The sequence below is a fragment of the Salmo salar genome, chromosome 13 (assembly GCF_965601325.2).
Source record: "Salmo salar chromosome 13, fSalSal1, whole genome shotgun sequence".
In the NCBI taxonomy this organism is placed as follows: Eukaryota; Metazoa; Chordata; class Actinopteri; order Salmoniformes; family Salmonidae; genus Salmo; species Salmo salar.
The window spans coordinates 112,765,196-112,782,607 of NC_138303.1; the positions used below are offsets into that span (position 1 = coordinate 112,765,196).

Genomic DNA, 17,412 nt, shown 5'->3' on the forward strand with positions numbered 1-17,412 from the left:
ACCTATATAGGGGGTATGGGGCTGGAGGAGGGTGGTACCTACCTATATAGGGGGTATGGGGCTAGAGGAGGGTGGTACCTACCTATATAGGGGGTATGGGGCTAGAGGAGGGTGATAGCGGGGTGTACCTACCTATATAGGGGGTATGGGGCTGGAGGAGGGTGATACCCGAGGGTGGTACCTACCTATATAGGGGGTATGGGGCTGGAGGAGGGTGATACCTACCTATATAGGGGGTATGGGGCTGGAGGAGGGTGATAGTGGGGTGTACCTACCTATATAGGGGGTATGGGGCTGGAGGAGGGTGGTACCTACCTATATAGGGGGTATGGGGCTAGAGGAGGGTGGTACCTACCTATATAGGGGGTATGGGGCTAGAGGAGGGTGGACCTATCTATATAGGGGGTATGGGGCTGGAGGAGGGTGATACCTACCTATATAGGGGGTATGGGGCTAGAGGAGGGTGATAGTGGGGTGTACCTACCTATATAGGGGGTATGGGGCTAGAGGAGGGTGATAGTGGGGTGATACCTACCTATATAGGGGGTATGGGGCTGGAGGAGGGTGGACCTATCTATATAGGGGGTATGGGGCTGGAGGAGGGTGATAGCTACCTATATAGGGGGTATGGGGCTAGAGGAGGGTGATAGTGGGGTGATACCTACCTATATAGGGGGTATGGGGCTAGAGGAGGGTGATACCTACCTATATAGGGGGTATGGGGCTAGAGGAGGGTGATAGTGGGGTGATACCTACCTATATAGGGGGTATGGGGCTAGAGGAGGGTGTACCTACCTATATAGGGGGTATGGGGCTGGAGGAGGGTGATAGTGGGGTGTACCTACCTATATAGGGGGTATGGGGCTAGAGGAGGGTGATACCTACCTATATAGGGGGTATGGGGCTGGAGGAGGGTGGTACCTACCTATATAGGGGGTATGGGGCTAGAGGAGGGTGGTACCTACCTATATAGGGGGTATGGGGCTGGAGGAGGGTGGTACCTACCTATATAGGGGGTATGGGGCTAGAGGAGGGTGGTACCTACCTATATAGGGGGTATGGGGCTGGAGGAGGGTGGTACCTACCTATATAGGGGGTATGGGGCTAGAGGAGGGTGGTACCTACCTATATAGGGGGTATGGGGCTAGAGGAGGGTGATACCTACCTATATAGGGGGTATGGGGCTAGAGGAGGGTGGTACCTACCTATATAGGGGGTATGGGGCTAGAGGAGGGTGATAGTGGGGTGTACCTACCTATATAGGGGGTATGGGGCTAGAGGAGGGTGATAGTGGGGTGATACCTACCTATATAGGGGGTATGGGGCTGGAGGAGGGTGATAGTGGGGTGTACCTACCTATATAGGGGGTATGGGGCTAGAGGAGGGTGATACCTACCTATATAGGGGGTATGGGGCTAGAGGAGGGTGATACCTACCTATATAGGGGGTATGGGGCTGGAGGAGGGTGGTACCTACCTATATAGGGGGTATGGGGCTAGAGGAGGGTGATACCTACCTATATAGGGGGTATGGGGCTAGAGGAGGGTGATACCTACCTATATAGGGGGTATGGGGCTAGAGGAGGGTGATACCTACCTATATAGGGGGTATGGGGCTAGAGGAGGGTGGTACCTACCTATATAGGGGGTATGGGGCTGGAGAAGGGTGATAGCTACCTATATAGGGGGTATGGGGCTAGAGGAGGGTGGTACCTACCTATATAGGGGGTATGGGGCTAGAGGAGGGTGATACCTACCTATATAGGGGGTATGGGGCTAGAGGAGGGTGGTACCTACCTATATAGGGGGTATGGGGCTAGAGGAGGGTGGTACCTACCTATATAGGGGGTATGGGGCCAGAGGAGGGTGATAGTGGGGTGTACCTACCTATATAGGGGTATGGGGCTGGAGGAGGGTGGTACCTACCTATATAGGGGGTATGGGGCTGGAGGAGGGTGGTACCTACCTATATAGGGGGTATGGGGCTAGAGGAGGGTGGTACCTACCTATATAGGGGGTATGGGGCCAGAGGAGGGTGATAGTGGGGTGTACCTACCTATATAGGGGGTATGGGGCTGGAGGAGGGTGGTACCTACCTATATAGGGGGTATGGGGCTAGAGGAGGGTGGTACCTACCTATATAGGGGGTATGGGGCTGGAGGAGGGTGGACCTACCTATATAGGGGGTATGGGGCTAGAGGAGGGTGATACCTACCTATATAGGGGGTATGGGGCTAGAGGAGGGTGTACCTACCTATATAGGGGGTATGGGGCTAGAGGAGGGTGGTACCTACCTATATAGGGGGTATGGGGCTAGAGGAGGGTGGTACCTACCTATATAGGGGGTATGGGGCTAGAGGAGGGTGGTACCTACCTATATAGGGGGTATGGGGCTAGAGGAGGGTGGTACCTACCTATATAGGGGGTATGGGGCTGGAGGAGGGTGGTACCTACCTATATAGGGGGTATGGGGCTAGAGGAGGGTGGTACCTACCTATATAGGGGGTATGGGGCTAGAGGAGGGTGATAGTGGGGTGTACCTACCTATATAGGGGGTATGGGGCTGGAGCAGGGTGATACCCGAGGGTGGTACCTACCTATATAGGGGGTATGGGGCTGGAGGAGGGTGATACCTACCTATATAGGGGGTATGGGGCTGGAGGAGGGTGATAGTGGGGTGTACCTACCTATATAGGGGGTATGGGGCTGGAGGAGGGTGGTACCTACCTATATAGGGGGTATGGGGCTAGAGGAGGGTGGTACCTACCTATATAGGGGGTATGGGGCTAGAGGAGGGTGGACCTATCTATATAGGGGGTATGGGGCTGGAGGAGGGTGATACCTACCTATATAGGGGGTATGGGGCTAGAGGAGGGTGATAGTGGGGTGTACCTACCTATATAGGGGGTATGGGGCTAGAGGAGGGTGATAGTGGGGTGATACCTACCTATATAGGGGGTATGGGGCTGGAGGAGGGTGGACCTATCTATATAGGGGGTATGGGGCTGGAGGAGGGTGATAGCTACCTATATAGGGGGTATGGGGCTAGAGGAGGGTGATAGTGGGGTGATACCTACCTATATAGGGGGTATGGGGCTAGAGGAGGGTGATACCTACCTATATAGGGGGTATGGGGCTAGAGGAGGGTGATAGTGGGGTGATACCTACCTATATAGGGGGTATGGGGCTAGAGGAGGGTGTACCTACCTATATAGGGGGTATGGGGCTGGAGGAGGGTGATAGTGGGGTGTACCTACCTATATAGGGGGTATGGGGCTGGAGGAGGGTGGTACCTACCTATATAGGGGGTATGGGGCTAGAGGAGGGTGGTACCTACCTATATAGGGGGTATGGGGCTAGAGGAGGGTGATACCTACCTATATAGGGGGTATGGGGCTAGAGGAGGGTGGTACCTACCTATATAGGGGGTATGGGGCTAGAGGAGGGTGATAGTGGGGTGTACCTACCTATATAGGGGGTATGGGGCTAGAGGAGGGTGATAGTGGGGTGATACCTACCTATATAGGGGGTATGGGGCTGGAGGAGGGTGATAGTGGGGTGTACCTACCTATATAGGGGGTATGGGGCTAGAGGAGGGTGATACCTACCTATATAGGGGGTATGGGGCTAGAGGAGGGTGATACCTACCTATATAGGGGGTATGGGGCTGGAGGAGGGTGGTACCTACCTATATAGGGGGTATGGGGCTAGAGGAGGGTGATACCTACCTATATAGGGGGTATGGGGCTAGAGGAGGGTGATACCTACCTATATAGGGGGTATGGGGCTAGAGGAGGGTGATACCTACCTATATAGGGGGTATGGGGCTAGAGGAGGGTGGTACCTACCTATATAGGGGGTATGGGGCTGGAGGAGGGTGATAGCTACCTATATAGGGGGTATGGGGCTAGAGGAGGGTGGTACCTACCTATATAGGGGGTATGGGGCTAGAGGAGGGTGATACCTACCTATATAGGGGGTATGGGGCTAGAGGAGGGTGGTACCTACCTATATAGGGGGTATGGGGCTAGAGGAGGGTGGTACCTACCTATATAGGGGGTATGGGGCTAGAGGAGGGTGATACCTACCTATATAGGGGGTATGGGGTTAGAGGAGGGTGATACCTACCTATATAGGGGGTATGGGGCTAGAGGAGGGTGATAGTGGGGTGTACCTACCTATATAGGGGGTATGGGGCTGGAGGAGGGTGGTACCTACCTATATAGGGGGTATGGGGCTAGAGGAGGGTGATACCTACCTATATAGGGGGTATGGGGCTAGAGGAGGGTGGTACCTACCTATATAGGGGGTATGGGGCTGGAGGAGGGTGATACCTACCTATATAGGGGGTATGGGGCTAGAGGAGGGTGATACCTACCTATATAGGGGGTATGGGGCTAGAGGAGGGTGATAGTGGGGTGTACCTACCTATATAGGGGGTATGGGGCTAGAGGAGGGTGATAGTGGGGTGATACCTACCTATATAGGGGGTATGGGGCTGGAGGAGGGTGATAGTGGGGTGTACCTACCTATATAGGGGGTATGGGGCTAGAGGAGGGTGATACCTACCTATATAGGGGGTATGGGGCTAGAGGAGGGTGATACCTACCTATATAGGGGGTATGGGGCTAGAGGAGGGTGATAGTGGGGTGGTACCTACCTATATAGGGGGTATGGGGCTAGAGGAGGGTGATACCTACCTATATAGGGGGTATGGGGCTAGAGGAGGGTGGTACCTACCTATATAGGGGGTATGGGGCTGGAGGAGGGTGATAGCTACCTATATAGGGGGTATGGGGCTAGAGGAGGGTGGTACCTACCTATATAGGGGGTATGGGGCTAGAGGAGGGTGGTACCTACCTATATAGGGGGTATGGGGCTAGAGGAGGGTGGTACCTACCTATATAGGGGGTATGGGGCTAGAGGAGGGTAATAGTGGGGTGTACCTACCTATATAGGGGGTATGGGGCTGGAGGAGGGTGTACCTACCTATATAGGGGGTATGGGGCTGGAGGAGGGTGGTACCTACCTATATAGGGGGTATGGGGCTAGAGGAGGGTGATACCTACCTATATAGGGGGTATGGGGCTAGAGGAGGGTGATACCTACCTATATAGGGGGTATGGGGCTAGAGGAGGGTGGTACCTACCTATATAGGGGGTATGGGGCTGGAGGAGGGTGATACCTACCTATATAGGGGGTATGGGGCTAGAGGAGGGTGATACCTACCTATATAGGGGGTATGGGGCTGGAGGAGGGTGGTACCTACCTATATAGGGGGTATGGGGCTAGAGGAGGGTGGTACCTACCTATATAGGGGGTATGGGGCTAGAGGAGGGTGATACCTACCTATATAGGGGGTATGGGGCTAGAGGAGGGTGGTACCTACCTATATAGGGGGTATGGGGCTAGAGGAGGGTGGTACCTACCTATATAGGGGGTATGGGGCTAGAGGAGGGTGGTACCTACCTATATAGGGGGTATGGGGCTAGAGGAGGGTGGTACCTACCTATATAGGGGGTATGGGGCTAGAGGAGGGTGATAGTGGGGTGATACCTACCTATATAGGGGGTATGGGGCTGGAGGAGGGTGATACCCGAGGGTGGTACCTACCTATATAGGGGGTATGGGGCTGGAGGAGGGTGATAGTGGGGTGATACCGACCTATATAGGGGGTATGGGGCTAGAGGAGGGTGGTACCTACCTATATAGGGGGTATGGGGCTAGAGGAGGGTGGTACCTACCTATATAGGGGGTATGGGGCTAGAGGAGGGTGATACCTACCTATATAGGGGGTATGGGGCTAGAGGAGGGTGGTACCTACCTATATAGGGGGTATGGGGCTAGAGGAGGGTGGTACCTACCTATATAGGGGGTATGGGGCTGGAGGAGGGTGATACCTACCTATATAGGGGGTATGGGGCTAGAGGAGGGTGATACCTACCTATATAGGGGGTATGGGGCTAGAGGAGGGTGGTACCTACCTATATAGGGGGTATGGGGCTGGAGGAGGGTGATACCCACCTATATAGGGGGTATGGGGCTAGAGGAGGGTGGTACCTACCTATATAGGGGGTATGGGGCTGGAGGAGGGTGATACCCACCTATATAGGGGGTATGGGGCTGGAGGAGGGTGATAGTGGGGTGATACCTACCTATATAGGGGGTATGGGGCTAGAGGAGGGTGATACCCACCTATATAGGGGGTATGGGGCTGGAGGAGGGTGATAGTGGGGTGTACCTACCTATATAGGGGGTATGGGGCTGGAGGAGGGTGGTACCCACCTATATAGGGGGTATGGGGCTGGAGGAGGATGGTACCTACCTATATAGGGGGTATGGGGCTGGAGGAGGGTGATAGTGGGGTGGTACCTACCTATATAGGGGTATGGGGCTGGAGGAGGGTGGTACCTACCTATAAAGGGGGTATGGGGCTAGAGGAGGGTGATAGTGGGGTGATACCTACCTATATAGGGGGTATGGGGCTAGAGGAGGGTGATAGTGGGGTGATACCTACCTATATAGGGGGTATGGGGCTGGAGGAGGGTGATACCCGAGGGTGGTACCTACCTATATAGGGGGTATGGGGCTGGAGGAGGGTGATAGTGGGGTGATACCTACCTATATAGGGGGTATGGGGCTGGAGGAGGGTGCTACCTACCTATATAGGGGGTATGGGGCTAGAGGAGGGTGCTGGTGGGGTGATACCTACCTATATAGGGGGTATGGGGCTGGAGGAGGGTGGTACCCACCTATATAGGGGGTATGGGGCTGGAGGAGGGTGGTACCTACCTATATAGGGGGTATGGGGCTGGAGGAGGGTGATAGTGGGGTGGTACCTACCTATATAGGGGGTATGGGGCTGGAGGAGGGTGGTACCTACCTATAAAGGGGGTATGGGGCTAGAGGAGGGTGATAGTGGGGTGTTACCTACCTATATAGGGGGTATGGGGCTAGAGGAGGGTGGTACCTACCTATATAGGGGGTATGGGGCTAGAGGAGGGTGATAGTGGGGTGATACCTACCTATATAGGGGGTATGGGGCTAGAGGAGGGTGGTACCTACCTATATAGGGGGTATGGGGCTAGAGGAGGGTGATAGTGGGGTGGTACCTACCTATATAGGGGGTATGGGGCTGGAGGAGGGTGATAGAGGGGTGGTACCTACCTATATAGGGGGTATGGGGCTAGAGGAGGGTGGTACCTACCTATATAGGGGGTATGGGGCTAGAGGAGGGTGGACCTACCTATATAGGGGGTATGGGGCTGGAGGGGGGTGGACCTACCTATATAGGGGGTATGGGGCTAGAGGAGGGTGGTACCTACCTATATAGGGGGTATGGGGCTGGAGGAGGGTGGTACCTACCTATATAGGGGGTATGGGGCTAGAGGAGGGTGATACCTACCTATATAGGGGGTATGGGGCTAGAGGAGGGTGGTACCTACCTATATAGGGGGTATGGGGCTAGAGGAGGGTGGTACCTACCTATATAGGGGGTATGGGGCTAGAGGAGGGTGATAGTGGGGTGATACCTACCTATATAGGGGGTATGGGGCTGGAGGAGGGTGATACCTACCTATATAGGGGGTATGGGGCTAGAGGAGGGTGGTACCTACCTATATAGGGGGTATGGGGCTAGAGGAGGGTGGTACCTACCTATATAGGGGGTATGGGGCTAGAGGAGGGTGATACCTACCTATATAGGGGGTATGGGGCTAGAGGAGGGTGATACCTACCTATATAGGGGGTATGGGGCTAGAGGAGGGTGATACCTACCTATATAGGGGGTATGGGGCTAAAGGAGGGTGATAGTGGGGTGATACCTACCTATATAGGGGGTATGGGGCTGGAGGAGGGTGATACCTACCTATATAGGGGGTATGGGGCTAGAGGAGGGTGGTACCTACCTATATAGGGGGTATGGGGCTAGAGGAGGGTGACCCACCTATATAGGGGGTATGGGGCTAGAGGAGGGTGGTACCTACCTATATAGGGGGTATGGGGCTAGAGGAGGGTGATACCTACCTATATAGGGGGTATGGGGCTAGAGGAGGGTGATACCTACCTATATAGGGGGTATGGGGCTAGAGGAGGGTGGACCTACCTATATAGGGGGTATGGGGCTAGAGGAGGGTGGTACCTACCTATATAGGCGGTATGGGGCTAGAGGAGGGTGATACCTACCTATATAGGGGGTATGGGGCTAGAGGAGGGTGATAGTGGGGTGGTACCTACCTATATAGGGGGTATGGGGCTGGAGGAGGGTGATAGTGGGGTGTACCCACCTATATAGGGGGTATGGGGCTAGAGGAGGGTGGTACCTACCTATATAGGGGGTATGGGGCTAGAGGAGGGTGATACCTACCTATATAGGGGGTATGGGGCTAGAGGAGGGTGATACCTACCTATATAGGGGGTATGGGGCTAGAGGAGGGTGGTACCTACCTATATAGGGGGTATGGGGCTGGAGGAGGGTGTACCTACCTATATAGGGGGTATGGGGCTAGAGGAGGGTGGTACCTACCTATATAGGGGGTATGGGGCTAGAGGAGGGTGATACCTACCTATATAGGGGGTATGGGGCTAGAGGAGGGTGGTACCTACCTATATAGGGGGTATGGGGCTGGAGGAGGGTGGTACCTACCTATATAGGGGGTATGGGGCTAGAGGAGGGTGGTACCTACCTATATAGGGGGTATGGGGCTGGAGGAGGGTGGTACCTACCTATATAGGGGGTATGGGGCTAGAGGAGGGTGATACCTACCTATATAGGGGGTATGGGGCTAGAGGAGGGTGGTACCTACCTATATAGGGGATATGGGGCTAGAGGAGGGTGATACCTACCTATATAGGGGGTATGGGGCTAGAGGAGGGTGATACCTACCTATATAGGGGGTATGGGGCTAGAGGAGGGTGGTACCTACCTATATAGGGGGTATGGGGCTAGAGGAGGGTGATACCTACCTATATAGGGGGTATGGGGCTAGAGGAGGGTGATACCTACCTATATAGGGGGTATGGGGCTAGAGGAGGGTGGTACCTACCTATATAGGGGGTATGGGGCTAGAGGAGGGTGGTACCTACCTATATAGGGGGTATGGGGCTAGAGGAGGGTGGTACCTACCTATATAGGGGGTATGGGGCTAGAGGAGGGTGGTACCTACCTATATAGGGGGTATGGGGCTAGAGGAGGGTGGTACCTACCTATATAGGGGGTATGGGGCTAGAGGAGGGTGGTACCTACCTATATAGGGGGTATGGGGCTAGAGGAGGGTGATACCTACCTATATAGGGGGTATGGGGCTGGAGGAGGGTGGTACCTACCTATATAGGGGGTATGGGGCTAGAGGAGGGTGGTACCTACCTATATAGGGGGTATGGGGCTGGAGGAGGGTGGTACCTACCTATATAGGGGGTATGGGGCTGGAGGAGGGTGATACCTACCTATATAGGGGGTATGGGGCTAGAGGAGGGTGGTACCTACCTATATAGGGGGTATGGGGCTAGAGGAGGGTGGTACCTACCTATATAGGGGGTATGGGGCTAGAGGAGGGTGATACCTACCTATATAGGGGGTATGGGGCTAGAGGAGGGTGGTACCTACCTATATAGGGGGTATGGGGCTAGAGGAGGGTGGTACCTACCTATATAGGGGGTATGGGGCTGGAGGAGGGTGGTACCTACCTATATAGGGGGTATGGGGCTAGAGGAGGGTGGTACCTACCTATATAGGGGGTATGGGGCTGGAGGAGGGTGATACCTACCTATATAGGGGGTATGGGGCTGGAGGAGGGTGGTACCTACCTATATAGGGGGTATGGGGCTAGAGGAGGGTGATAGTGGGGTGGTACCTACCTATATAGGGGGTATCGGGCTGGAGGAGGGTGATAGTGGGGTGTACCTACCTGCTTGGGGGAACCCGATAGCGGGGCCAAAACCTGCTGCTCCAGCGTAAGGCGATGAGATGATACCTGGAGCACCTGGAAACACAAATCAATCAAATGTATAAAATATAAAGCCCTTTTTACATCAGCAGCTGTTACAAAGTGCTTAACTTTCCCAAGATCCCAAAGGCCAGACAAAGCAGCATTGGTGGGAAAAGTAAACAATTGTCATACTTGAGTAAAAGTAAAGATATCTTAATAGAAAATGACTCAAGCAAAAGTGAAAGTCACCCAGTAAAATACTACTTGAGTAAAAGTCTAAAAGTATTCGGTTTTAAATATACTTAAGTATCAAAAGTAAAAGTCGAAGTATAAATAATTTCAAATTCCTTATGTTAAGCAAACCAGACGGCACCAATTTACAGATAACCAGGGGCACGCTCCAACACTCAGACATCATTTACAGATAGCCAGGGGCACGCTCCAACACTCAGACATCATTTACAGATAGCCAGGGACACACTCCAACACTCAGACATAATTTACAGATAGCCAGGGGCACACTCCAACACTCAGACATCATTTACAGATAGCCAGGGGCACACTCCAACACTCAGACATCATTTACAGATAGCCAGGGGTACACTCCAACACTCAGACATCATTTACAGACAGCCAGGGGCACACTCCAACACTCAGACATCATTTACAGATAGCCAGGGGTACACTCCAACACTCAGACATCATTTACAGACAGCCAGGGGCACACTCCAACACTCAGACATCATTTACAGATATCCAGGGGCACACTCCAACACTTAGACATAATTTACAAATGGCACGTGTGTTTAGTGAGTCCGCTAGATCAGAGGCAGTAGGGATAACCGAGGATGTTATCTTGATAAGTGTGTGAATTGGACCCTTGTCCAATTTTCAAATTCAAGGCCCTTTCAAACAGTAGGCTATTCCATATGGTACACGTTGCTCACAAAGCAATCCCAAAAGGGGACACTGCTTTTCAATTTCCTCATTGTGCGGGTTGTTATGTTGTTGGGGCTGCCAACACAGGAAATTAAATGTTGGAAGGTTTACAGTTCATTAAAGAAGAAGAATGTTCGCAAACTCAATCTCTACAAGCATTCCTTCCTCTCAGACAGGAGAGTTCTGTGCCTCCCAAATGGGACCCTATTCCCTAAATAGTGCACTATATTGAGCATAAGGTGCAATTTGGGACGCAACCAGTCTCTTCTTTTGTTACACTACAGAACCAACCAGTTTCGTGACAGCAGAGAGCCAACCTGTGCTCTATTTGCTATTTAGTGTACTTTTAACCAAAGCCTATTCACAAAAAAAAATAGGTTTAAAATGAAATATTAGCTTTTGTCTGGAGCCGAAAAAGACAGAAAATTCAAAAGTTAATTTGACGTTATGCACTAACAAGGCTTTTCAGCATAAGCAAATTGACTACTGCTAGAGCTGTTTATGGGTGTGACAAGTAGTCAGACAAAACGAGTATGGGAACGGATATGGGAAAATCACTAAGATGGCGCCGACAGATAGAGCAGGCGTGTTTCTAGCTCCTAGGCGATAACTGTTACATTATTAGCACAGAAATTCAGACTGGACTTCTAGTCCGAGTCATGAGGCATGCACACCGCCCACCGCTTCCGAGTATATTACTCGCTAATGTTCAGTCTCTGGACAAATAAAATTGAGGAGTTCAGAGCGAGGATTTCCTTCCAGAGAGACATCAGGGATTGTAACATACTCTGTTTCACGGAAACATGGCTCTCTCGGGATATACTGTCTGAGTCCGTACAGCCAGTTGGGTTCTCAGTTCATTGCGCAGACAGGAATAAATATCTCTCCAGAAGAAGTAGTGTGGAGGTGTATGTTTCATGATTAACTACTCATGTTGTGATTGTGATAACATACAGGAACTCAAGTCATTTTGTTCACCCGACCTAGAATACCTCCCAATCAAATGCCGACCGTATTACCTCCCAAGAGAATTCTCTTTGGTTATAGTCACTGCTGCGTATATTCCCCCTCAAGCTGACACATTTACATTTTAGTCATTTAGCAGACGCTCTTATCCAGAGTGACTTACAGTAGTGAATGCATACATTTCATTTCATGCATTTTTTTTGGTTTGTACAGGCCCCCCGTGGGAATCAAACCCACAACCCTGGCGTTGCACACACCATGCTGGCGTTGCAAACACCATGCTCTACCAACTGAGCCACAGGGAAGGCCCTCAAAGAACTTCACTGGACTTTATGCAAACTGGAAACCACATATCCTGAGGCTGCATTTATTGTAGCTGGGGATTTTAACAAAGCAAATTTGAGGAAAAGGCTACCGAAGTTCTATCAACACATTGACTGTAGTCCTCGCCCTGCTAAAACACTCGACCACTGCTACTCCAACTTCCGGGATGACTACAAGGCCCTCCCCTGCCCTCCCTTCGGCAAATCAGATCAGGACTCCATTTTGCTCCTCCCTTCCTATAGGCTGAAACTCAAACAGGAAGTACCCGTGTTAAGGTCTATTCAACGCTGGTCTGACCAATCGGAATCCACACTTCAAGTTTGTTTTGATCACGCGGACTGGGATATGTTCCGGATAGCTTCCGATAATAACATTGACGAATCCACAGATACGGTGACTGAGTTAATCAGGAAGTGGATAGGAGATGTTGTTCCCACTGTGACTATTAAAACCTACCCTAACCAGAAACCGTGGATAGATTGCAGCATCCCCGCAAAACTGAAAGCACGAACTACCACATTTAACCATGGCAAGGCGACTGGGAATATAGCCGAATACAAACAGAGTAGTTATTCCCGCCGTAAGGCAATCAAACAGGCAAAACATCAGTACAGAGACAAAGTGGAGTCGCAGTTCAACGGCTCAGACACGAGACGTACTGTATGAGGCAGGGTCTACAGAAAATCACGGACTACAAAGGGAAAACCAGCCACGTCGTGGACACCGACGTCTTGCTTCCAGACAAGCTAAACACCTTCTTCCCCCGCTTTGAGGATAACACAGTGCTACCGACGCGGCCCTCTACCAAGGACTGTGGGCTCTCCTTCTCCGTGGCCGACGTAACTAAGGCATTTAAGCGTGTTAACCCTCGCAAGGCTCCCTAGCCGCGTCCTCAGAGCATGCGCAGACCAGCTGGCTGGGGTGTTTACGGACATATTCAATCTCTCCCTATCCCAGTCTGCTGTCCCCACCTGTTCAATATGTCCACCATTGTTCCTGTACCCAAGAAAGCAAAGGTAACTGAACTAAAAGACTATCGCCCCATAGCACTCACTTCTGTCATCATGAAGTGCTTTGAGAGACTAGTCAAGGATCATATCACCTCTACCTTACCTGACACCCTAGACCCACTTCAATTTGCTTACCGTCCAAATAGATCCACAGACGATGCAATCACCGTCGCAATGCACACTGCCCTAACCCATCTGGACAAGAGGAATACCTATGTAAGAATGCTGTTCATTGACTATAGTTCAGTATTCTACACCATAGTACCCTCCCAAGCTCATCATTAAGCTTGAGGCCCTGGGTCTGAACCCCACCCTGTGCAACTGGGTCCTGGACTTCCTGACAGGCCGCCCCCAGGTGGTGAAGGTAGGAAACAACACCTCCACTTCGCTGATCCTGAACACGGGGGCCTCAAAAGGGTGCGTGCTCCTTCCTGTACTCCCTGTTCACCCATGACTGTGTGGCCAATCATCAAGTTTGCAGTCGACACAACAGCAGTTTACCAACAGCGACGAGACGGCCTACAGGGAGGAGGTGAGGGCCCTGGGAGAGCGGTGCCAGGAAAATAACCTCTCATCCAATGTCAACAAAACAAAGGAGCTGATCGTGGACTTCAGGAAAGAGCAGAGGGTGCACACGCCCCTATCCACATTGACGGGACAGCAGTGGAGAAGGTGGAAAGCTTCAAGTTCCTCGGCGTACACATCACTGACGATCTGAAATGGTTCCACCCACACAGACAGCGTGGTGAAGAAGGTGCAACAACGCCTATACTTCTATGTAGGAGTATATAACACATTAGATCTGGTAAAAGATAATACCATTCTACCCCCCCCCCCCCCCCCCATCGTCTTTGAAATGCAAGAGAAAGGCCATAATGTACTTTTCCAGGTTAGGTGCAATTTAGTCACTAGATGGCAGCAGTGTATGTGCAAAGTTTTAGACTGATTCATTTCTGATCAAAATGTTGTATCAAGACAGCTCAAATGTGCCTTTTATTTTATTTATTTAACTAGGCAAGTCAGTTAAGAACAAATTCTTATTTACAATGACGGCCTAGGAACAGTGGGTTAACTGCCTTGTTCAGGGGCAGAACAACAGATTTGTACCTCGTCAGCTCGGGGATTTGATCTAGCAACCTTTCAGTTACTGTCCCAATGCTCTAACCACTAGGCTACCTGCCACCCCGTGCCTATTTGGTTTATTAATACATTTTCAACTTCATAACTGTGCACTCTCCTCAAACAACAGCATGGTATTCTTTCACTGTAATAGCTACTGTAAATTGGGCGGTGCAGTTAGATTAACAAGAATTGAAGCTTTCTGCCCATATCAGATATGTCTATATCCTGGGGAAATGTTCTTGATACTTACGACCTCATGCCGATCCTGTAGAGGTTCATAATGTTTACATATTTTGCATTACTCATACTGTATTTTATACTATTCTATTGTATCTCAGCCTATGCCGCTCCGACATTGCTCGCGCATATATTTATATATTCTTAATTCCATTCCTTTACTTTAGATTTGTGTGTACTGTGTGTATTGTTGTGAAATTGTTAGATATTACTTGTTAGATATTTACTGCACTGTCGGAACTAGAAACACAAGCATTTCACTACATCCGCAATAACAGCTGCTCAACATGTGTACGTGACAAATAACATTTGATTTGATTTGTAATGTTATCATTTATTTTACACAGTTATTAAATAATAAGTTATTTGATATTCGCTTTCAATGACCCTTCTTAGTCAGCTAAACGCATAATAATTGATTGCACGTGGTTTTACGATAATGTTAAATGAAGTCAGATAAACATTTTAATAGGCTAACACGGGGGTCGCATGTGAGGTATATATAATATCATATATGATACATTTTACCTCACTACATTACCTAAGGGACATGCTTATCCGAATTAGTCAACACAAATTGATTTAAAAAAATAAATAAATAAACACAACCTGTGTTTTCAAACCATCATTCATTCACTGACATCACAGTGGTACAAGTAACGTTCAGATTAGAGCGGTTTGTATGTTGATGACCACATATTGGGTGGGTTGTGAATGAGCCAGAGGTAAGAAACAGGCAGAAAGTGGAAGGGACAGACCATAGAGGTTGGTAGAGGGCTCTTCGTTGCATATTTGTCATATTGGTTTCTGTGACCGCATGGTCAGATCCATTGAGGGCTTTCTCCATTTTAAAGTAGTCCATTTCTTCTTCTACTTCTATGAATTTATTGTAGGGGACAGACGGGAAGTGGAGGGAACAGACAGGACGTGGAGGGGACAGACAGGAAGTGGAGGGGGCAGACAGGAAGTGGCGGGTTCAGACAGGAAGTGGAGAATATGACAGGAAGTGGAGGGGGCAGACAGGATGTGGAGGGGACTGTTTGCATTGTGGCTAACTGTGATGTGTTTTCCTATCGGATATGCTAAGTGTGGAAATGCTAACTGTTGAAATGCTAACTGTTGAAATGCTAACTGTTGAAATGCTAAGTGTTGAAATGCTAAGTGTTGAAATGCTAAGTGTTGAAATGCTAACTGTTGAAATGCTAACTGTTGAAATGCTAAGTGTGGAAATGCTAAGTGTTGAAATGCTAAGTGTTGAAATGCTAACTGTTGAAATGCTAACTGTTGAAATGCTAAGTGTTGAAATGCTAACTGTTCCTGGTCTAAGTAATAAGCATCGTTGGTCTCACCGAAGGCGGCAGTCAAAGCAGGGTCCATGGTAGGTTGTCCATCTCCAGAGGGAAGATCCAGGCGGGTGAAATCTCGGCTTTTGTCGTTGTTGTACTTCACATTCAGGCTGGTCAGCTTGGAGAACTCCACACGCAGAGTGCAGCACGCGTTATAGATGTTCTGGCCATCCAAAGTCTAGATAGAGAGAGAAAAAGAGAGAGAGAGAGAGAAAGAGAGAGAGAGTTAGATCAACAAATAGATTGGACAGACATTCATTATATATAAAAAAGAGTACATTTGTTCTGGCCATCCAAAGTCTAGAGAGAGAGAAAGTATCTCTCTGAGTGACCAACCAATAGCATGTCTTCACACAGGGTCCTAGCGAAGAATGAAGTGCATCATTACAGTCTAGTGCAGAGGGAAAAACTACTCCCATCATCAGAAAACCACAGTGTTTTACAGTAATGACAGAATATGTGTCACTACAGTTACTGTACCACTCAGAGAATATAGAACAACAAGCTCCTCCGTAGAACAGCAGTTAGAGTTAGGTTACTGATTTAAAGTGACAGGGTTTGATTAACAAATGGCAACCCCATTCCCTACAAAGTGCACAACTTTTAACCAAATCAAATCACATTTTATGATATTATATTATATGTGTCACATGCGCTGAATACAACTGGTGTAGACTTTACCGTCAAATGCTTGATTACGAGCCTTTCCAACGAAGCCGTTTACGAATAATAATACGAATAAAATAGTAACACGAGGAATGAAATAGAATACACAAGAACAGAGCTATATACAGGAAGTACCAGATCAATGTGGATCTATATACAGGAAGTACCAGATCAATGTGGAGCTATATACAGGAAGTACCAGATCAATGTGGAGCTATATACAGGGAGTACCAGATCAATGTGGAGCTATATACAGGAAGTACCAGATCAATGTGGAGCTATATACAGGAAGTACCAGATCAATGTGGAGCTATATACAGGAAGTACCAGATCAATGTGGAACTATATACAGGAAGTACCAGATCAATGTGGAACTATATACAGGAAGTACCAGATCAATGTGGAGCTATATACAGGAAGTACCAGATCAATGTGGAGCTATATACAGGAAGTACCAGATCAATGTGGAGCTATATACAGGAAGTACCAGATCAATGTGGAGCTATATACAGGAAGTACCAGATCAATGTGGAACTATAAACAGGAAGTACCAGATCAATGTGGAGCTATATACAGGGAGTACCAGATCAATGTGGAACTATATACAGGGAGTACCAGATCAATGTGGAGCTATATACAGGAAGTACCAGATCAATGTGGAACTATATACAGGAAGTACCAGATCAATGTGGAGCTATATACAGGAAGTACCAGATCAATGTGGAGCTATATACAGGAAGTACCAGATCAATGTGGAGCTATATACAGGAAGTACCAGATCAATGTGGAGCTATATACAGGAAGTACCAGATCAATGTGGAGCTATATACAGGAAGTACCAGATCAATGTGGAGCTATATACAGGAAGTACCAGATC

At 49.7% G+C, this 17,412-nt stretch overlaps 1 protein-coding gene across 4 annotated transcripts in view; it reads right to left on the reverse strand.

Annotated features, from left to right (window-relative positions):
* Positions 1-17,412, reverse strand: part of LOC106594274 (polypyrimidine tract-binding protein 3) — a 189,298-nt gene that overhangs the window by 54,456 nt on the left and 117,430 nt on the right. For all 4 annotated transcript variants that reach the window (XM_082960603.1, XM_082960604.1, XM_082960606.1 and 1 more), the window contains exons 7-8: positions 15,873-16,047; positions 9,905-9,979 (exon numbers count right to left, since the gene is read on the reverse strand). In XM_082960603.1, coding sequence (XP_082816729.1) covers positions 9,905-9,979; positions 15,873-16,047 — 250 coding nt within the window. The remainder of the gene's footprint in view (positions 1-9,904; positions 9,980-15,872; positions 16,048-17,412) is intronic.